This window comes from Peromyscus leucopus, chromosome 8b (assembly GCF_004664715.2).
Source record: "Peromyscus leucopus breed LL Stock chromosome 8b, UCI_PerLeu_2.1, whole genome shotgun sequence".
NCBI lineage: Eukaryota > Metazoa > Chordata > Mammalia > Rodentia > Cricetidae > Peromyscus > Peromyscus leucopus.
Genome location: NC_051086.1, coordinates 42456719 through 42477530, shown reverse-complemented (window position 1 = coordinate 42477530; position 20812 = coordinate 42456719). Strand labels below are relative to the sequence as shown.

General features: G+C 49.3%; 1 protein-coding gene across 8 annotated transcripts in view; it reads right to left on the bottom strand.

Moving 5' to 3' along the window:
* The window catches only part of LOC114682562 (myosin phosphatase Rho interacting protein), a 118755-nt gene that overhangs the window by 11255 nt on the left and 86688 nt on the right, over window positions 1-20812 (bottom strand). For 6 of the 8 annotated variants that reach the window (XM_028856485.2, XM_028856486.2, XM_028856484.2 and 3 more), the window contains 7 exons: window positions 16963-17536; window positions 15186-15302; window positions 8759-12562; window positions 5475-5622; window positions 3975-4092; window positions 2796-2955; window positions 1405-1524 (listed from right to left, as the gene is read on the bottom strand). In XM_028856485.2, coding sequence (XP_028712318.1) covers window positions 1405-1524; window positions 2796-2955; window positions 3975-4092; window positions 5475-5622; window positions 8759-12562; window positions 15186-15302; window positions 16963-17536 — 5041 coding nt within the window. The remainder of the gene's footprint in view (window positions 1-1404; window positions 1525-2795; window positions 2956-3974; window positions 4093-5474; window positions 5623-8758; window positions 12563-15185; window positions 15303-16962; window positions 17537-20812) is intronic. The other 2 variants (XM_028856490.2, XM_028856491.2) reach the window with 1 other exon arrangement.

The following is a 20812-nucleotide window of genomic DNA, read 5'->3' as shown; positions in this document are numbered from 1 at the left end:
AGACAGGGGTAGTCTGTGCAGGCAGGGGTAGTCTGTGCAGACAGACAGGGGTAGTCTGTGCAGACAGGGGTAGTCTGTGCAGACAGGGGTAGTCTGTGCAGACAGACAGGGGTAGTCTGTGCAGACAGGGGTAGGCTGTGCAGACAGGGGTAGTCTGTGCAGGCAGGGGTAGTCTGTGCAGACAGGGGTAGTCTGTGCAGACAGGGGTAGTCTGTGCAGACAGGGGTAGGCTGTGCAGACAGGGGTAGGCTGTGCAGACAGGGGTAGTCTGTGCAGACAGGGGTAGGCTGGCAGACAGCTGGTTCACACAGTGGGGAGGAGGAGAGAGCCCACCCTTACTGACACCCAACAGAAAACATGATTTAAACACTGCTCAATGCTTCTACAGAAATGGGAAGGGAAAATCCTGGGGCCGCAGGCGTGAGGACAACCTTGAGTTCCCACTACTGATTGGTTTGCTCCCTGAAGGTGGAACTGCTAAGGCCTAGACATATTATTTCTGTGAGAACGTCTGCCAATCCTACCCAGCTCCTCCTGCTCACCTGCCAGTATGGTACAGTCTGAACCACCTATAAAGGAAAATCTTAACCTACTAAGGGCCTTCTTGAGGATGTCCTACACTAGTGGTTCTCCACCTTCTAATGCTGCGACCCCTTAATGCAGTTCCTCATGCTGTGGTGAGCCCCAACCATAACATTATTTTCTTGCTACTTCATAACTGTAATTTTGCTGTTATGAATCATAATGCAAACATATGCTATGCAGGATATCTGCTATGCGACCCCCAAAGGTTTCGAGACCCACAGGATGAGAACCACTGCCCGACACACATTAGAGCCTTCTTTTCTCCCTCCCTCTTTCAACAGTGGTTTTTGTTTTTTGCTTTTCTTCCCAGACTGCTCTGGAATCCTCTCGCTTCAGCCTTCTAAGTCGTTGGAATTACAGGTATTTGCCACTGCAGAATGAGCCTTTCTGAATTGCTGTGAGAAGTTAACTCATGATACAATCTGAGAGCAGCAGCATTCTTATAGCCCTGCAATAGGGCACTTGATGAAGCCAGTTTGTGGGCAGGTGAAGGGAAGGTGGGACTCAAGATCCTCCTGGCATCTAGAGAGGCCTTGCTCCTGCCCATGGAGCTCAGACTGCCTGTCAGCTATCGGCTATCTTTGGATGGCTTTGGACCTTCCCACGGCTTTCACATATGTTAGCTTCAAGCTTTCTTTTTTGTGGTGGTTGTTGCAGAGCTAGAGACAAACCCAGAGTTTTGCACATGCTAAGCCAGAGTTCTACGACTGAATTCTACCTCTTTGGCCCTATCTTCAAATTTGGTCCCTCAGTGACTCTGAGGAGCTCTTGTGTGACTCAGGAGCACTAACCAAGGCAGTGTCTCACTTCTCACAGTACCTCTAGTTCGTAGGCATCCTTGCCCTGCGTGAGTGGCAACACAGTGGACTCCCCACCACCATCTCCAGTCAGTAGTGTTCTCAACCGTGTGATCTCCGCAGCCAGGCGATTATTCAGCTCCTGGGGGACAACAATACAACAGTGACCGCCCCCATACACAGTTGCTGGGACACCAGAGAAGGTCATTTCTCACCAGTAGTGTGTAGAGGCCTAAGAACGGAGGCCACAAGCCTTGTACATATACAGCACTGTGTTTAAAGTAGACATTTAAGGCTTTTACCACATAAAAGCTGTTCATATGGGCTATGTGAGGCTTGTGAAGACTTAGGTTCCAGGACCCTGATTAGGCACCAAATTCTGTGGATGCTCAAGTCCCCTTACAAAATGGCACACAGTATCTACATACACCCTCCCATACACATTAGATTATTATCTCCAGATTACATCCAATACCCAATACCATATAATGCTCAAGTATCCAGTTGTACTGTATTATTTAGGGAGTAGTGATAAGAAAAAAGTTAGTACATGCCCAGTACAAATGCCTTTTTTTCTCCTCCCTCCTAAAAATTTTCTATTTGTAGTCCGTCGAATCTACTGACTCAGAACTCATAGGAGCAGAGGGCCAACTGTATTCTTGAACTAAGATTCCATGGACCTTAACACCATTCTGAATCGGGAAGTGGTGGCACACGCCTTTAATCTCAGCACTCAGGAGGCAGAGGCAGGTGGATCTCTGTGAGTTTGAGGCCAGCCTGGTCTACAGAGCGAGATCCAGGACAACCAGAGTTGTTACACAAAGAAACCCTATTTTGAAAAACAAACAAACCAAAAACAAAACAAAACAAAAAAAACCCCTAACCTTCTGTTGTGGGCAGTGTTCTCTTATCTCACTTGACCTCCTAAAGGCTATTCTGTTCTGTCCCTCCATTTTCTCAGGCCTGCTTTCTGGCGGATAAGTGCTTTTCTTCAAGCCACTGCAGTGGTTCAGTGACTCCCAAGTAGTTCCACCCACAGTCCAGTATGGTTTGAGGGCCAGAGAGTGAGCATGACAGAGCTCGAGGCAGGCAAAACAGGGTGTGGCAGAAGAGCTTATATTGAACTCAGTATCACAACTCAATCATTTGGGCCAGCAGGGATTCTAGTGAACCCCAATTTCCTGAGGAACACTGAATTCTGAGAGCACGACTTATAAAGATAAACATGACAGGGTAAGCCCAGCTACCAGAGGACAGAAGACCCCAACCCTGAGATGGACTTGAGCTACTCCAATTAGAGGACCAGAGATTTAGAGATGTGACCAGACTCTTCAGTCTCTGCAAAGACAGATGTGGCTGTTCCTTGGTTAGGCAGCCTCTATGAAGGTGAGGCTTGGCTTCTCTTGGCCTTACCTGGTTGTGGGCATTGAGTTCCTGGTTCTCACGCTGGCACTGCCGCAGGGCCTGCCGCTCGGCCTCCAGCGCCTGGGCCAGATGTGCATTCTCCAGGCACTTCTGGGAGTACTGCTCCGAAAGGACCTCCAGCTCCCTCTGCACTGACTGTAGCTCCTCCCTGCAGAGAGGGAATGCTCAGCCCTGCCCCACTACAGGACTGGGCAGCTGGGCACTGAGAGTACAGTGTCTGCTCACAGAATGTCAGGGACACTTTGCAGAAATGACTCTGTCTTTCTGGGGCCATCCATAGCTGGCATACTCTGGTGACGGAACTGGGAGGCAGAGCCAGTCACTGTGATACAGAGCTCTGTTTCTGAGAGATCTCAGAGGTAGGAAGCACCCACTTAGTTGTTCTATCACTTCAAAGTGCAGACATTAGCACCAGGAACCTGCCCTGGAGGTACTGTTCTCAGCACCCCATGTCCAGAAGGGTCAAATTCAAGAGAGCAAGAAGGAGCTTCCAGGTGAGCTTCCAGTCCATCAAGCATGACCACTAGACTTCCTGAGTTGTTGCTTTAGATCCTGGCATAGTGCAGAGACCCCAGCAAAGTCTAATCAGTGGATGCCTCCTGTTACTAACCGGAGGGTCCCGAGCAGTGACTCCAACAAAGGAAAATTCACCAGGTGCTGTCTCCTGCGCAGCCAGCATGCGTGAACTTTGAGAACACTTAACTGAACCACTTTTGCCACAACAGCAGTGCTGCACCAGGCACAAAGTACCAGCCAGACCCTGGCTCCTTGTAAGGTGCTGACAGAGTAGTAGCAGTGGAGGCAAACTGGGGGGTGGTGTCTGCAGTCAATCCTAACAAGCAGAAGGCGTTTTGTTTTGTTTTAGAATAGGGTCTCCATACATAGCCCAGACTGGCTTCGGATTGTGGCAATCTTCCAGCCTTAGTGCTGGGATTACAAATGTATGTTACCATGCCTAGCTTAAGCTATGGTTTTTAAACGTCATTTTTTGCATCTGTTTCTTTGCATCTTAGAAATCAATCTTAATTAACTCTGAGGTGTTTGCCCTGGAGAGCAAGGTAGTGTGGGCTGTCTTACAACCATGGTCTCCTCACTTCCCCAAGACCAAGCTCAAAGCTGTCTTAGGTGTGGGAAAGGAGCCCTCTCCCACAGGGCTAGGTGACTCACAGGTACTGCCGCCTCAGGGCTTCAATGTCCGAATTGATGCTGCTGATCTGAGACCGTTGACTCTTCTCTAACTCCCGTTCCATCTCCTCCCGGTGAGCGTTCTTCATGGCTTCAATGGCTAGAGGAAAGACACAGCCCCTCAGCACCAAAATCTAGGGATACAGCTGGCAGTGGCTCTTTCTACTGCCACATTATCCCTCCACAAGGCCAAGGGCAGGTCAACTGCGGTGTCTGCCCCCTGCTGACACCAACTCCAGCAGCAGCAGGACTCCACAGCGGCTGGTCTATCATAATCCAGCTCTCTGGGACCAAAAAATGGCTGAGAGAATTCACAAACTAATTTCCACTGGAAGGCCTATAGGCAGGTTATATGTGATATTAAAAAGACTCCACAATGATCAGACAAATGTCAATGTTATATTCATGCATGGGTTTTTAAAACAAAAATGTCTGGGAGCTGGTTTACTTTCTTCCCTGATGCTAAAATAAGCCACCATACCATTATATGATATTTTGTTTGTGTTCTGACAAATAAAGCTTGTCTGGAGATCAGAGGGCAGAGCTAGCCACTGGTTAATCATAGAGGCCAGGCAGTGGTGACACACAGCTTTAATCCTAATACTCGGGAGGAGGAAGCAGGAAGATCAGGAGCTTAAGGCCACTCTGGGCTACATGAGATTGATCCAGGCTAAAAGAAATAGATCTGGGCAGTGGTGGCTCACACCCTTGATCCCAGCACTTGGGATCTCATGCCTTTGATGCCGTACTTAGGAGGCCCATTCAGTCTGAGGATTGAAGAGATAGGATAGCCCCATCTGGTCTGAGATTTCATAGAGCTAAGAAGTTACTGGTTGCTGCTCTGCTTCTCTGCTCTTTGAGCTTTCACCCTGATATCTATCTGACTCTGGGTTTTTATTGTCAAGACTAGGATCACACTTGACCATGCTGTCGTTAATCATGACAAGAGAATACAACAGGAGACAGTGAGACACACTTGCTGGGGCCATGTCACAGCACACTCATGCTCTGGTGAAGAGGACTCCAAGTGACGGACACTTGCTGGGGCCCAGCCCTGCAGTGTCACAGACGGCTGGAACACTGGCTCTCAGTTTGGAGGCTCTCAAAAGGCTTCTCAAGTTAGTCCTTGCCTCACTTTTACTCTTCAAATAGCTCTCTCCAAAATGAAACCTAAGGTCCAGCACCTGCTGGACATGCATGAGGCCACGTTCAGTCTCCAGCAATACAGTAACAGGGTCAGGTGGTACATGTCTGTTACTCTAGCACTGAGGAGGTGGAGGAAGGAGAATGAGTTCAAGGTTATCCTCACTTACATAGGGAGTTAAAGGATGGCCTAGGACAGAGACCCTGCCCGCCTTTACCCACCACCATCTATAAGGAGGAAACTTCAATCTCAGGGAAAAACAAGTAAGGCCAATCGTCTTCTGAACTGCAGGTTCAGGCCAAGACATGGGACCCCTGTGCTCACGGACTTAGCCCCACCTGAGATGGTGGCAGCTGTCTCCTCAGCCAGGAGGCGGTCCTTTTCCTCCCGCAGCTTCTCCAGCTCCCGCTGGTGTTGCCTCTGTAGGTCTTCAATCTTCTTCTGGTGTGTTTCTTCCATGGCGGCAAAACCTCGCTCACATGTCGCCTGTGGAATGCAAGAGGGCTTATTGGTTTCTTTGCCTCCAAGTGGCTATCCTGTGTAATAAATAAGGCAGCGACCTGCTTGGTCCAGGAAGTGATATGGTCTCAAGATATGGCTGGTGCTTCTCGTATCAGTACCAAGTCTGTGGTCTGGGATTGCACGTCATCACAACCAAATGCCCATGTACTGCTTATATTGGCTGGAGTAGCAGACACACTGGGTGTTGTCACTAACAGGGACAAATTCAGACAAATGTGCTAGTGGGGAGAGTGAGGTCCATCCTGAAACAAAAGGTAGCCTAACTGCAGAGCCCAGCACATCCTCTGTGGGCTGGGGTACACAGGACCCATTTTTGGGAGCTGGGGAGCTTCAGCTGTTTACTAAACCTCAAAGGTGTCCACACAGGAGCCAGAGCAGACGCTAACATCTTTCCTGCCAGCCTACGCCTTCTCCCTTCCTCTCATTTAAAGGAGAACCAAGGTATGCTACCCACTGAGAACCGTACCACCTTACCAAGCAGACCAGACACAACACGTGAGTCCTAAGGAGAGTCCCCATTCCCCACAGCCCCAGAGCCCAGCTGCTCTCCCCAACCAAGCAGTAATGCATGCTCTGCATTCCACCTACAGCTCACAGCTACTTTGAATGTGGGTCATTCTGCCTAAACTTGTGATAGCCACTTCTGGGAAGAACAGGCTTTCTGATAAACCAAACCAAACAAACCAGAAGAACATGGCTCTAACTCTGTCCCTACCTCATTGTTTTGCTAATGGAATCAATACAGAATACCAAGTGTCCAATCATCATGCTTTGACATTTTTTACCTAGCCTCACAGTCACTGTGGGGCCTTTCCAAGAACCTCTATTCAGCAACTTTAAACTGCACTCACATCCTGGAGCTGACTGCAGTGTGTGCTGTACTAGTTACCTTCTCTACTCAGCCTAGAGATAATCTTACTCAGCCTGTTTACTCTGCCGCAGTTAACCAAGACTTACCACAGAGTGTTCACTTAGGAACTTTCCACTTGTGGCAGTCTGTCAGTGCTCAGAATAGTTTGGATTTTGGCTCATTTCAGATTCTGAGTTCCATATAATGGATGCTCATCCTATAGGCAGTCTTTTCCATCTTATTCGGATTTGAGCATTTTGGAATACATGAAGAAGATAGGGTCTGAAATTCCTACAACAGAAACACTGAGGTGCCTTTAACAACTAGGCTGCTACTTTGTTAATTGTATTATGTTTGAAGATTGTTACTCTATAAACCAATTAAAGATTTTGAGTGTATATGTGCAGGGAAGCCACAGTTGATACTTGACATCTCTTTCCTTGATTGCTTCCACCTTACACAGACCCTCTCATCTGCTGACTGAGCCAGCTAGCCCAGCTAGCTTTCCTCGGGATGCTTTGTCTCCATCTGCTGTGTGCTAGAATTACAAGGGGGCCACACCGTACCATGCTTACCCAGCATTTACATGAGTGTTGGGGATCTAAACTCCTGTTTTCATACTTGCTGGCAAGCACTTTAAACATTGAGTCACTCCCCAGCTCCAATTTTTAATTAATTTATTTATTTACTTATTCATTCATTCATTTATTTGGTTTTTCGAGACAGGGTTCTCTGTGTAGTTTTGGTGCCTGTCCTGGATCTTGCTCTGTAGACCAGGCTGGCCTCGAACTCACAGAGATCCGCCTGCCTCTGTCTCCTGAGTGCTGAGATTAAAGGCAATACACCACCACCCACCCAGCACAAATTTTAATTTTTAAATCATCCCTAGAATCAAACAAGTTCCTTACTGACTAAGATGCAGGCTCATGGCTAGTGGTGGTGAGGCAGTAGCAACAGTCCAGGCTCCCTTATCTGGGCAGAGATCCACAGAGAGAAACTGTTCCCAGCTGGGCTCTCTTTAGACAGTCTGGTCAAACACATTGCATGTGTGCCACAAGTTCCATAGAGGGCTTGAAGTTCTTGGGCACATACAAACGCTCAAGCCCGATGCTTTCTCCTAACCTGTTATCTTTTGTTTCTAAGGCGTTTTCCCACTAGGTAACCCGAGCCCAGCATAACCATTCTGACATCCTGATAACTGACTATGATGTTGCCAGGCCTGGACCCCTCTATCCTAGGCTGTGGAGATGGCTGAGATGCAAAGAGGAGCAGGCAATGGTGGTCCAGTCTCCCTGTAGGATCACTGAATACACATTTTGAAAATTTCTCACAATGCTTAATGGTTTTAAAGGTCTGGATGAAACCAGGAAAAGAATGGTGAGCACCAATGCCTCAGGTGCCTCGTCAAGCTCTCCTGTGCATTTGGTCAGTAGCTATGAGTCCACCCAGAGGCAAAGGCAAAGCACCAGCCTGAACGGAGGATGGAGGAAAAGGGTGCTGGGAAACAGTTACAGACACCCTGCTATGCTGCAGCCGTGGCACTATGGCAGGAACGCTGGCCTGCAACAAGAGCCGGTGCAGGTACCCTGGGAGCCTACACCTTGGGGAAGAAGATGAAGATCCAGCTACCAGGCCACTTCTGGAATCTAAGAGATGGTTAGGACCCTCCACGAATATGCCCAGGCAGCCACATACAGTGTCGTCTAAGATAAAATAGGGGCAGCCACAGAAGCATGACAGGTAGCCTGGGAGACAAGAGTGTGAGAAAGCCCTACTCAGACACAGTGCCCGACCACTGCCAACTCTTCCTTGGGAAGGTAGGCTAGGGAAGAACGCTTACTGCTTTGCAAATATTCCTGCGTTCTAAAGTCCCAACCTTGCTCTCTGAGAAGAGTCAGGTGGTGACTGCCCTTCAGAGATGTGAGACAATCCTTGGACTAATGCTTCAACTTTGAAGCCAGAAGGGATTCTATGAGGGTAAGAAGGTGAAGGGTATGGAGAGTGCCCTGGAGGCGTGGCCAGGCAAGGAAGACCCTATTCTATTTTCCCACAGGGATGCTGCTTTCCTTGCTGGCTTCCCCTCTGGGTTGTGAGTAGATGGCCTGGAGAATGTTACTCACTTATGCCTGTACAGCAGTTGAGAGTTAAGAACTACCTCCTACCCCCACTCTAAGACCTTAGCTGCCCACAATGCCCCTTTCTTGCATCACCAAAGAGAATTATCTCTGAAAAATAAACGGTGCTAAAGACCTTGAGGCTCTCAAAGTCCCGCTGGTACTTCTCCCGCAGGGTGGCCACATCACCCTCCAGTTCTTTGTGGCCCAGCTCCTCTCGCATGACATCCATTTGGGCCTCCAGCTCCTGGATACGTTCTCGCAGCCCTGTCATGGATTCGGCCTCATCCTTGGCTGTTGGCACAGCTCTGGGCTCAGATGGCCTCGGGGCCAGTGGGGAATCTGGGTGTGAGGGTTGGCAGAGGCTGAGGGCTCCCCGCAGGCTCCATATATAGTGTTCCTGCAAGGCCCTCAGCTCCTCCTGATGGACAGCCTGCAGCTCCCGGACCTTCAGCTGGAACCTGTCCTCCAGCATCTTCATTTGCTGCACATGCTGCTGTTCCATGGCCTGTCTGTCTTTGACGGAAGCGTCTAGCTGGCTGAGAACCCGGCTACGCTCAGCCTGCAGTGTATTCTCGGTGTGGCTCAGCTGCTCCACCATGCACCTGATCTCCTCCTCATACCTGCCCTGCAGGGCAAACATGCTTTCACTATGTTTACTTTCTGCTTCTTGTAGACATCTCTGCTGATGGTCCATCTGGCTCACCTTGGCCTTGAGCTCAGTGTTTTCCTTCTCAATGAGGGTGATCACCTTCTGGTACTCACTCTTCTGCTTGTGGAGAAGTTCTTCATACTCCTCCTTCAGGGCCCCAACCGCTTGTGCACGCTTCTGGCAAGAGCCCCCCGTGGCCTCCTGACAGGCCTTCTTATAAAATCGCAGTTCCTTTTCATACTCCAGTCGAATTCTGCATGCTGCATAGCACACTTGAGCCTGAATAATTGCATCTTGAACCAGTAATGAAGAATACTGACCAAGGCCCTCTAGACAAGCATCATATGAGAGATGCTGGGACATCTGCAGAAGCCTCTGGCAACCCCCAAGTCGCTCTGTGGGAGGCAGGCCTGGTAAGGCAGCTGAAATCTCCTCAAGGATGCTAGCCTTTTCCCTTAGCTGCTGAGCCAGCTCATCCTGAATGGCAGCAAGGACTTCAGGGCTCTGATGGAAAGCCTGCAAAGGCTCTTGGGAGCCATCTGTGCCTGGCCTCAGTACCTCTCCTAAGGGGCTCTGGTCCCAGGATGTCTGTACCTGGTCCTCCCTGCCAGTTGAATGCCTGAGAGTTTCTAAGATCTGCTGTATTACTCTTTCAAAGTCTGGGGTTTGGTAGGCTCTCAAGATCTCTCCCAGCATGCACTTGTGCTGCTGCAGGGCTGCTTGGGTTCCCTGTAGGGTCTCCTGTATGCTCTGTAGCCTGTGGTAGAACAATTCTCTTAATGACTGTGTGGCGTAGCTGAGCTCTGCACGAATCCACGTGGCATCAGCCAGACTCTGGGGAATATGCTGCTGCCTGTCTCCAGATGTGCAGGCTGCTGCTTCTCCCAGTGTCCCTAGGCGCTTGCTCAGGGATTCGACCTGGCTCCAGAACTCACCATTCACCAGCACCTTCTTGGCCCAGATCTCCACCGGAGCCCCGGCAGAGAGGGCAGCACTTTCTTCCTTCAGTGGCCACTCCCCTGACTGAGTAAGCTCACAGAGAACGCCATACACATCTGAAGTGGTATTCTTCAGAGAGTCAGCTATTTGGTTGATAAGTGAGGCCTCCAGGACTATCTGAGCAGAAAGCAACTTCCTATGTTCCTGCTCATTCAATATGGGCTGGCAGGGCTGCTGCACAGGGGTTGCCAGGCTACTTTCCATGGAGTGCCCCTTCTCTTGTTCAGTCTGTGTCCTGCTGTCTGCTGGGGATGCCCACGGCTGAAGGGCCTTTATAGCACTCACAAGCATACTCTCTATGTTAGCCAGGGAGGCTGCACATGCATCCTGTCCCTCCTCCTGGTCAGCAAATGGCAGAGACCTCAGCTTTTTCCAGCAGTTTTCTAAGCATGATAGGGCTTGGCTATTTTTGGCTTGGAAGTCTTCCAGCTCCCCAGGGTGATGTTCAATGTTTGTGGCCTTCTCCTGTCTCTCCTGCTCTAGCTGAGAGGCCAGTGCACTAGCCTGCAGCAGGCTGGCACGGAGTTGCTCCCGCAGCTGGGCCTCAGTGCCAGCCCACTGCTGGTGCAATGTCAGCAATGCTTCCTGACTCTGGCCCTGCTGGCTCTCCAGTCTCACGGTCACGTCTTTGAGCTTCTCCTCTGTGACAAAGAGCTTTGTCTCCAGGGAGTGGATTATAGAGATGTATGTTTCAGCATCTGCCGCTGCAGGGAGTGTGCTAGGGGTAGCTTCTGAGGACACACTGTCTTCTGAGGGTGACTGGTCCTGGCTGGTGTCTGATGACGTGCTGCTGGTCCAGGCCTTTGCACACCCCTCCGGGTGTATGTATCTTTGGCACTGGATCGTGGAGAACCGGATTCTTGGCCTTTTTACAGGTGCTCCCTGGTCAGACTTAGAGGTGCTTTGCAGATGCCCCTCCCTGTCAGGCACATCCACAGACTTTGGGGGTACCATGTTCTCCTCTCTGCTGGGGCTACCACTACTACACTCCTCCCCTAGGCCAGCACCTGGGTCTTCATCCTCTGGCTGTGAGTGGGGAAAGCCTGGAAATACTCTGGTGACTGAACCTAGGGGAAAAATGCCACTGTCCTCCTCTGTTTGCTCTGCTGTACTCTGAGACTCTTTGGCATCCTTTGGAGAATCACTTACAAATCTCCTTAGACACTCTTCCTTTTCCTGCAACTTAATTTCTGTTTCCTCTAAGCTGCTGCCCAAGGCAATCATTTTAACCAAAGCCTCATTGAGGTCTTGGTCTTTCTTTTCTAGAACTCGCTCATGTGCTTCCTTAATGTGCTTTAGCTCCTCTTCCTTTTCTCTCAGCAGAGTGCGCACACTCTGCAGCTGGACAGAGACTCTGTGGTGTGAGTGCTCTAGGTTCTGGTAGTCAGCTTCTCTTCCCCTCAGCTTCTCTTGGAGCTCAGCTACGTCCCCATCAGATGTGGCCACACGCTCCATGAGCTCTTGAAACTGCTGCTTGATGAGATCCCGTTCATCGTGGAGGCTCTGGACATGCTGGGCTAACTGGCGGATGCTAGCCTCCCGGGCTTCCAGTTCTTCCTCTAGCAGGTGCACCTGCTCACTGCCTTTGCATGATTCACTCAGTTTCTCTTTCTGGAGGGCCTCCACCTGCTGCACATGGCCTTGTAGCTGGTCCTCACAGGCACTGGCCTTGTCCTCTACCTCCTTCAGGTTCTGCAACAGTGCCTGCTTCTCCTGCTCACAGCTCTCTAGCAACAATGTATAGTTCCTCTTCAACTTCTTCTCCATCAGCTGCTGGGCCTGCTCACTGGTACCTAGCTGCTGGCTGAGCTCAGCAATGCATTCCTGCAGCCTCTGCACCTCCTTCTGTCGGTCCCGATGCAATGCCTGCTGTGTTTCTAGGTCCCTCAGTTCCTGGGTCTTCTCCAGCAGCAAGGCTTCTGTACTTTTGAGTTTCTGCTCACTGGCCCTCAGCTGGCCACTCAGCACGGCCTTGCTGTGCTGCCAATCCTCCAGCTGCTCACGAACTTTGCCCTGCTCTAGCTTCAGCTCACCCTTGAGCTTGGCTAAAGCCTGCTCTTTAAGAGCCAGCTCTGCAGCTGCGTTACCAAGTCTTGCTTGCAGAGTCTGAATCTCAGCCTCATGGTGCCGGATTGCATCCTTTGCCTCCCCATAGCTATGTTTCAGGGTCTGAATCTGCTGCGTGATGAGCTCTTGCCGCCGGCACTGAGCTTCCAGCTCACTTTGTAGGTCTTGGTTGACTCTATGGAGCCTCTGCCAGGCACCCGATGGGGAGGTGGCCACTTCAGTCTTAAAAAAACCGATTAAATACTGGTTAGTAACACTCAGGCCACCCTGTTCTGAGTGTCACACCTCTGGCCAGGATCAATCATAGAAAAGCTCCTTGGTGGGTTTGGCTTTAATCCTTTGTACAACTTTTTTTTTCTTCGTTTAAAGAAAAAAAAAATCAAATTAATGTGGGTTTTGTTTGTTTTGGTTTGTTTTTGGTAAGTATAGCTGCTTCCACATAAACAGAACACATGGGAAAAAACATCAAAAAACAGCTCTAACTGAACAGCATCTAGAAGAAATAAATCAAATAAAGCTGAATAATGGAACACACTGAAAAGTATAACGGAGACTGAAGGACAAAGGACACCGCATTTGTTTGGCAAAACAAAGTATGCGGTTCTAGACCACATGTTTAAAGCAGCACAGGGTATAAGGCACAAGGAAGTGACATCACTTCCTTCCGTGACAGGGAGAGAAGGAAGGCAGGTAACTACTTGAGAGATGTCAGCAAGGTAACATTGAACATTTCCTTTAGAAAGCGTAGTCAGGCCTCCACCATGAGGAGAAAACTAATCTCTACCTGCAAGAAGACAGAACAAGGGGAATGCAGATCATGAAGCAAAACGTGGTAACAAAACAAACCTCCGTAAAGCTCAAAATAAGAGTGACACATGCAAAACCCAAAATAAAACACAAAGTTCCCAAACCGAGACACAGAAGAGACAGGGCTCATATGAAGCAGGGACAGCACGGTGAGTCAGGACAGCCCCACTTAGAATCTGCCTGCCCAGGCTCCCTCAGTCTGCTGGTGGGGAAGCCACAGATGTGACACTCAGTAAGTTCCAGTTCCACACCACGTTCACCATCCAAAGCATGCAGGCCCCTCCCAGCAGTGAGCACAGCACCCTACCCGAGCTTGCATCTCCTAACCCTCAGTGCCCCAGAAGGCCACTTGACCCTTCTCACTTTTGACTACGTATTTCCAAAGCTCAGGGGTAATCAGTACTAGAGCCAGCGGGAAGCTGGCCCAGTTGCTGACCAACAGGGCCTTCAGTGTAGATGCACATGACAGTCCATGTTAGACACACAAGTTAGCAATGTGCAAAGCTCCTTGGCAGTGTCTTGACCACCACGTCTGAAGTCAAGAATTATATGGTGAACCTAACAAAGACTTAAGAAAATGACCCTTAGCCGGGTGGTGGTGGCACACACCTTCAATCTCAGCACTTGGGAGGCAGAGGCAGTCGGATCTTTGTGAGTTCAAGGTCAGCCTGGTCTACAGAGCGAGATCCAGGACAGGCTCCAAAGCAACACAGAGAAACCGTCTCGAAAAACCAAAAAAGAAAGAAAAGAAAATGACCCTTAAATTAGGGATGGCCTGAATGAATAACCTACGGCTTTCTGAGTAGGCTGTGTGAAAGGGAGAGGCCTGCCATGGCCAGTTCCAAGCAAGAAGGTCAGAAGCAGCCAGCAGTGAGTCTGCTGGAAGGGAAGAGGGTGCAGTAATGTGGGGCAGGGAACAGGGGTAAACCAGGGAAACGTGCAGCAGTGTGAGGGGTAGGCACGAAGGTAAGGCAGGCTCTGGTTGAGGTGAGTGAAGGACTCCAGGTCCACTGGCGACTTGGTGACGAGGACTGAGGAGGTCAGTGTAGAAGGGTCTGGGCAGAGACTCTGGGTCTCTGAGAGCTGAAGGCCTTCTGGAGACCACTAGTTCCTAATGACACAGGTGAGAGGCTGCTGCTGTAGGGTGGGGTGTGCTTCTGGGGTCAGTGGCAGAGTCAAGACTAGAACAGAGAACCCTGACACCAATCTAAAACCGCCATCTTCTCTTTGGCCCGTTCTGGGAGCTTCAATTCAATTCCGCCACCCCATTCCACTATCCCTAACACTTCCTTGTTGATTCTCCCATCAGCATGACGGTGCCCAGGGCAAGAGTACGTCTCCTTCACGTCCCAGAGCTGGCACTGATGCTAGGAAGCCAGTTATAGGATAACACACGCCACCTGTCCTCACACCCAGCTACCGTGAGACTGTTTTTTGACATATCCACACCAAGGGGATGTTAGTGATCTGAATGCAGCAAGATTCTGGGAAGACGCCTTGAGAAGGACACTGGTCTTGGGCTGTCAGCTCAGCACCTAGCTGCTACCACTTTTCCCTCCTTCTGGGTTGGGTTAGGCTGGCTAAGTGGTCATATGTCCTCCAGACACTTAGGCTGGCTGAATAGGAATGGGTAGGTGGGTATGGTGCAGTCCTAGCTTTGCCACTAACTTGCTGTTGGTCCTAAGAAGGCACTTGGCTTGCTGTCTTGACCAGTTTTTTCAGTATATGTACAATGGGCCCAATATCACTATTGTGAACACAATGAGAAATGACATACAGATACACGGTTTTCACAAAAGCACAGTGTCTAGAATGCCCAAAGGAGAGAACACCAAAATGATTTCATGACCAAAAGATAATCCTTAGCTGTAGAGATTTGGGACACCTTTTCCAAAATGAATGTCCTAGCAGCAAGGAAAATGTGCAGACTATCACAGCATCAGGACCACCTTTGCACATTCCTAGCCTGTGGGCTGGAGCAGACCTTTCACACTGAAGCCCCTGGGTGCACTGCTGACTGGGCAGCTGCCCACCCTACCTGCAGCACATAGCCCTCCCGGGCACTCTGCTCTCTGCCCAGGGCCACCCTTAACTGGTCCTGCAAAAGCCGGTTCTGCTCTAGAAGATCCGAGGCCTCTTTCTGGCTCTGCTCCAGCTGTTGGCGAAAATAAACACATACATACACTTCACAAACATGATGACAATAAGGAAAAGCAGCTGACCACAAGTCGTCAAAACAATAAGGCTTGTTCATGGGTCTCAGACTCTCACTGGATATGCAGCATATGGCACTGAAGGGTCCAGCTTCACTCAAGCTGGACACATCATCAGCACAACTGTTCCCTTCTGGTGGCTAAGGGACACATTTCCTGTTCTTGCCTCAGGTAAGCCCTGCCTAGCCCCAATAAGCTTTCACATTGGCTCACAGTTGTACTATGCAGGCTGAAATACAGGTGGAAAGTTCACATCTGGGGGGTGGCTGTGCTCCATTGAGAAAAGAAGGCTTCATAGCTTTATCAAAAGGAAGACTGTGTGGGTGGGGTCCATGGCATAGGCATGCAGATCTCACTTTAGGTCCTGCTGTACTTTCTACTGACTACTCCATCTGACCAGGTTTACAGAACAGATTCCACATCAAGTTCCAACATGTTCTCAGTAAGACAGAGAAACCTATAAACGCTCTACATTCTTGTTTTCAACAGCTTCAAAATCACCATCCACCTTTCCCCAACCTAAGAGCCCCAATGATGCTCTGCTGTACGGGGGCTGCCTTGGTCTGCTGGGCCATGGGAGGCAGATGTTGCTATTCAGTTAAGAACTCAGTATGTGGCCTGCAGGCCAGAAGGCTCATTTTGGTAGCCTAGAATTATGTGAGTTTGAATTACTTTATTTCTTTTTACCTGTATTATTTAATTAATGGATATAGAAAATGAAAAAGTCAAAGTGTTGGTGCTAGTGATCTACCAGATTCATACATTTAATAAAACAGAAAAAAAACAAAAAATAAAAGAGGCAAAGAGAGGCATGCCGAAGTGGTAGATCTTCAATTAGCTCTTATGGAAAGAGTGTAAGAATATGCCGACGCTTGCTGAGGAAGATGCCCCCAAGAGGGCAAAAGTCAGAACCAACCCTATGTAAGCTGAGCCCACATCTCAAATACCTCATCTGAGTATTCTGGATTTTAGGATTTATTGTTGTTCTGCCTTTGAAATGACTGTGGAGTAACTGTATATACACAATGGGCAATATGGAGGATGGGGCCCAATTTAAATATGAACTTCAATCATGTCACATCTTTACTTTATACACATGCCTTCTTTTATATATGTGATCTGGACATTTTGCTTTGTTGTGGCAGTGCTGGGACTGAACCAAGGGCTCTGTGAACTACGCAAATGCTGTAACCCTGGGGCTACACCCCTAGTCTCCTATAGCATAGTATTTACTAATTTTATACAGAAACAAAATTTCCTGGTAGGGAACTTTCTGCTTGCATCACGCTGACACTAGAAGCCTTTTGGATTTTGGAGCATTTGTGACTTTTCAATTAAGGATACTTACTCATCCTGTAAGTATCATGGAACTCACTAGTGAAATATGAATGTACGTGCAGATGTAATCTGGACACATTCTATGAGAATCATATACTACGAACACAGGTGCTAGCTTATATGGCTCTGTACCACAATGCTAGAATGCCTCCATCTAATCTCTGGCCCACTCCATCTCACCGCAGCCCTGGGCCACCTCCCCACTCTCCTGAGTACTATATTGAATAATTACGTGCATGCAAGACGAAAGCAGCCCCACATTACCTCCTTCTCTAGCAGAGATGTGAGCTCATGAGTGGAGAGCCGTTCACTTCTGTCCTCCAAGGACAGGTGCAGAGGGGCAATAGGCACCTGTTTCTCCTCCCTCAGAGGGGTAGTCTCCACTTGGTGCCACCGCTGCTCGATTTCCACATGGACATTCTGCGTCTTGAGGTCAGGGGGTCCCAGCAGACATGGGCTCCGGTCTATGTCCATACGTAGGGCTGTGTCCTCCATACCTGGCCCATCAACGGTGTCCAGCATCCCAAAGCGTTTGCGGCGCTCTTCTCGCCGTCGAGCTCGTTCACGCTCCAGCTCCCCTGGCTCGGCTTCAGGACGCCCAGGTTCACCAGCATCAGAGGACCCCACAGTGTTGGCCCTTTCCTGAGCCCGGGCCTGCTGGATGGGGCGGAATTCAGCCCAGTCGAACGTCTTGGAGCGGCCCTCCCGCCTCCGCTCTCGTGCACGGCTCTTCTTCTGCTCAGGATCTGGCTCTCCTGGCTCAGTTTCTTGCTTTTCATTTGGCCTTGGGCAGGTCTCAAAAGAAGATGTGCTTTTATTCTTTTCCTCAGGCAATGAGCTGTGGGGCAGTGAGGAAGCACAGGACCTGTCAGGGAGCCTGGACATTTCAGCAGGTCACAAGGCCAGCCCACACCTGTTCTGATCCCTAAAGTGGCTTCTAAGTGGAGAGGGAAGAATGCTCCACCTGTGCTAGGTTCTCCCTTGGAGAACTCAAACCTAGCTGATGGGTCGGGGAAGGGAAAGAGCATCAGCTGCTCCTGAGACTTCAGTTCTCATCCTGTAAAAAGGAGTGTCACGTGGCCACATCATGGACTCCTATAAGTCCCACAGGAGAGAAAGGTCCAGACACTTGGTGAGGCTGGTCATGAAGCAACCCTCCACTACGCAGTGACAGAACTAGCTCTCTTCAGAAGGGCTCAGGGATGTCTGTGAACAGGAGACACCATCATCTCTATTTAAAATCTCACTCCAGCTCCAGGCAAGACAGATCAGTCAGAGCGAGGCTGAGACTATCTGTGGGTCAAGGGGACAAGTGACTCAGGCAGCCATAAGCCCACACTACCAGGGAGAAGGTAGTGTAGTACCCACCACTTTGAGGAAGGAGGTAACTAGGGGCACAGCCATACAGATCAAGCTTGCTAGTGCCTCAACCTACCCAGTGATAACAGGGAAGAAAGAAGCTGGTTAGCTTGAAGATAACTGCCTTTTCCCTATCTTCTCCAAGGAAGATTTCCGGGAAAGCCTCCACTCCAGCAGGAGATGGGGTCAGGACATCACCACTGGCGACATGGCAAGAGGCTCAGTGGATTTACTGACAGCATAAGTCCCAGCGATTGCTAGATGGCCCTGGTCTTGTCCAAGCCTTAACAGAACTGAAGTGAGCTGGTGACAGGAGGGACCAAGGGGGAAGAGCCAGGGAACACTTGCATTTATACTAGGATCAACAAGGAGCTTGCCAAAGGGACATCAAACAAAAGAGAAGTGATTCTCATTGCCCTTGGGTCACTTGTCCTGGAAGCAAACTAAGAATCAAAGTGCTTGGGCCAGTGAGATGGCTCAGTGTGTAGGGTACTTGCCAAGAAACCCAGCCCAGGTCCTGAGTTCTCCCTGGAACCCACATGGTGGAAGGAGAGAACCAACTCCTACAGATGACCTCCACATGTACACAACAGCAAAGGTGTGTACACACAAAACAAGCAAGTGAAGTTGTCCTCTGACCTCTACAGGTGTGCTGTAACAAACTCCCCCCCCTCCTCCCTCCCTCTCTCTCATGCACACAAACACACTAATAAATACAAATATCTAAACAAAAATCAAATGCTTTAGAGCAGTAGGATCAGCAAGGGTCCAGTTTAAGATCAAACAAACACACAAATAAAAATGAGCTGGAAGGGGCTGAATCGATGGCACAGTGGTTAAGAGCACATGCTGCTCTTGCAGAGGCCCTGGCTTTCCAGCACCCACATGGCGGCTCACAATCATCCATTAAAAATGAGTTGCAGTAGGCCGGGCGGTGGTGGCGCACGCCTTTAATCCCAGCACTTGGGAGGCGGAGCCAGGCGGATCTCTGTGAGTTCAAGGCCAGCCTGGGCTACAGAGCGAGATCCAGGAAAGGCACAAAGCTACGCAGAGAAACCCTGTCTCGAAAAACCAAAAAAAAAAAAAAAAAAAAAAAAAATGAGTTGCAGCATGGCACGTGCCAGTAATTCAGCCCTTAGGAGGCTGAGGCAGGATGACTGAATAGGAGGCCATCCTGGGCTATATAGCAAGATCTTTACACAGGGAAAAACAAACAACCCAGAGTTGAGCTTTTAGAATCATGAGAAAATTGGTGAAGTGTCAGGTCTACATGAGGAGTTAAAACTGATACTTGGGAACAGGGACCATCCCCAAACCCAGAAGTCTATTGTAGTACTGTGAGACATCCTCACCACAGACAACATGACAGAAAGGAGAAGAGAAGCAGGCCAAGACTTGCTGCTGATACTGCTGTCCTTTTAATACCTTCTGGTGGTCTTGTAGTTATAAATCATGTTTCCTCAACATGAGCCAAACAGAACAACATAGGCTAAAAGCAATGGGTGTGGAGTCCTGAAGACACAGTAAACTGTAATGTAGATTCTAACCAAAGAGAGAAGCACCAGGTCTCTACGTTCATGCCCTGGGCCTCAGTCCTTCCATGGACCGTAGCATAAACACGCACATATGAGCATTCTTGGAGTCTGTCCTGGACACCCCAACACTGATCTCCTCCAGCCATGATCCATCCCATGACCCTCCATCTGCACATGGGCAGGGCAGCTCAAGTGCCTTTTACATTTTGCTTCAGGGCCTTGTACTACAGGCTCTTCTCCTGACTGGAGGAGCCATGGAGGTAGGGGGTGGGGCACTGCTTTTTTGCCAACAGTTCTTTCAAAAAATAAATTTTTTTTTTTGAGACAGGTTCTCTGTGTGGCTGTCCTGGAACTCTCTTTGTAAAACAGGCTGGCCTCAAACTCACAGAAACATACCTGCTTCTGTCTTCTGAGTGCTGGGATTAAAGGCATGCACTACCACTGCCCTTCAAAAAATTTTTAAATTTAATTTTATTTTATGTGTATAGGTATTTTGCCGGCATGTACATCTGTGCACCATATGCATGTAGTGCCTGTGGAGGCAAGAAAAGGGTGTTGGATCTCCTGTAACTGAGCCATGATGTGGGTGTTAGGAATTGAACCCAGGTCCTCTGAAAAAGCAGCAAGTGCTCTTAGCTACTGAGCCATCTCTTCAGCCCCTTAGCACAGTTCTTGAGAGATGGCAGAGGACTATTTTCTGCATAAAAGTAGGTCTTCATGACTTACGAGTCCTAGAATGCAGAAATCAGTAGGTATTGCTGCTGAGTGAAGAAATGAACATGTAACAGATGCCAGAAAGGGGCTGAAGAATAGAGTTCAGGTTTCCTCCTTCCCTTTCTTTCTCATTCAGAAAGAAATAGAACCAGCCAGAACGAGGCAAACGTTTGAGACAAGAATAGGTATAGCTAATGCTGTCACAGGCTACTACCCTTTGCCTGCCATACACCCAAACCTCTGATACCAAAATTGGCAGCAACACGAACCAAAAGAGGCACAAGGTATTCAAGATGAAACCTGGACGAGGCAGAGTAAAGCTTGGTACACATAGAGCATGAACACTGGTAGATCTGCAATCTATAGGGCAAGAAGGGGAGGCATGTATCATGTTCCAAGGAATATACACTACAGCATGTAAACACAGGAGAGAACAGAGTTCTCACATGTGCGCTTTAGGACCTACAGTCTCAGACAGAAGCTTCTCTCAATTGTATAAAACCAAA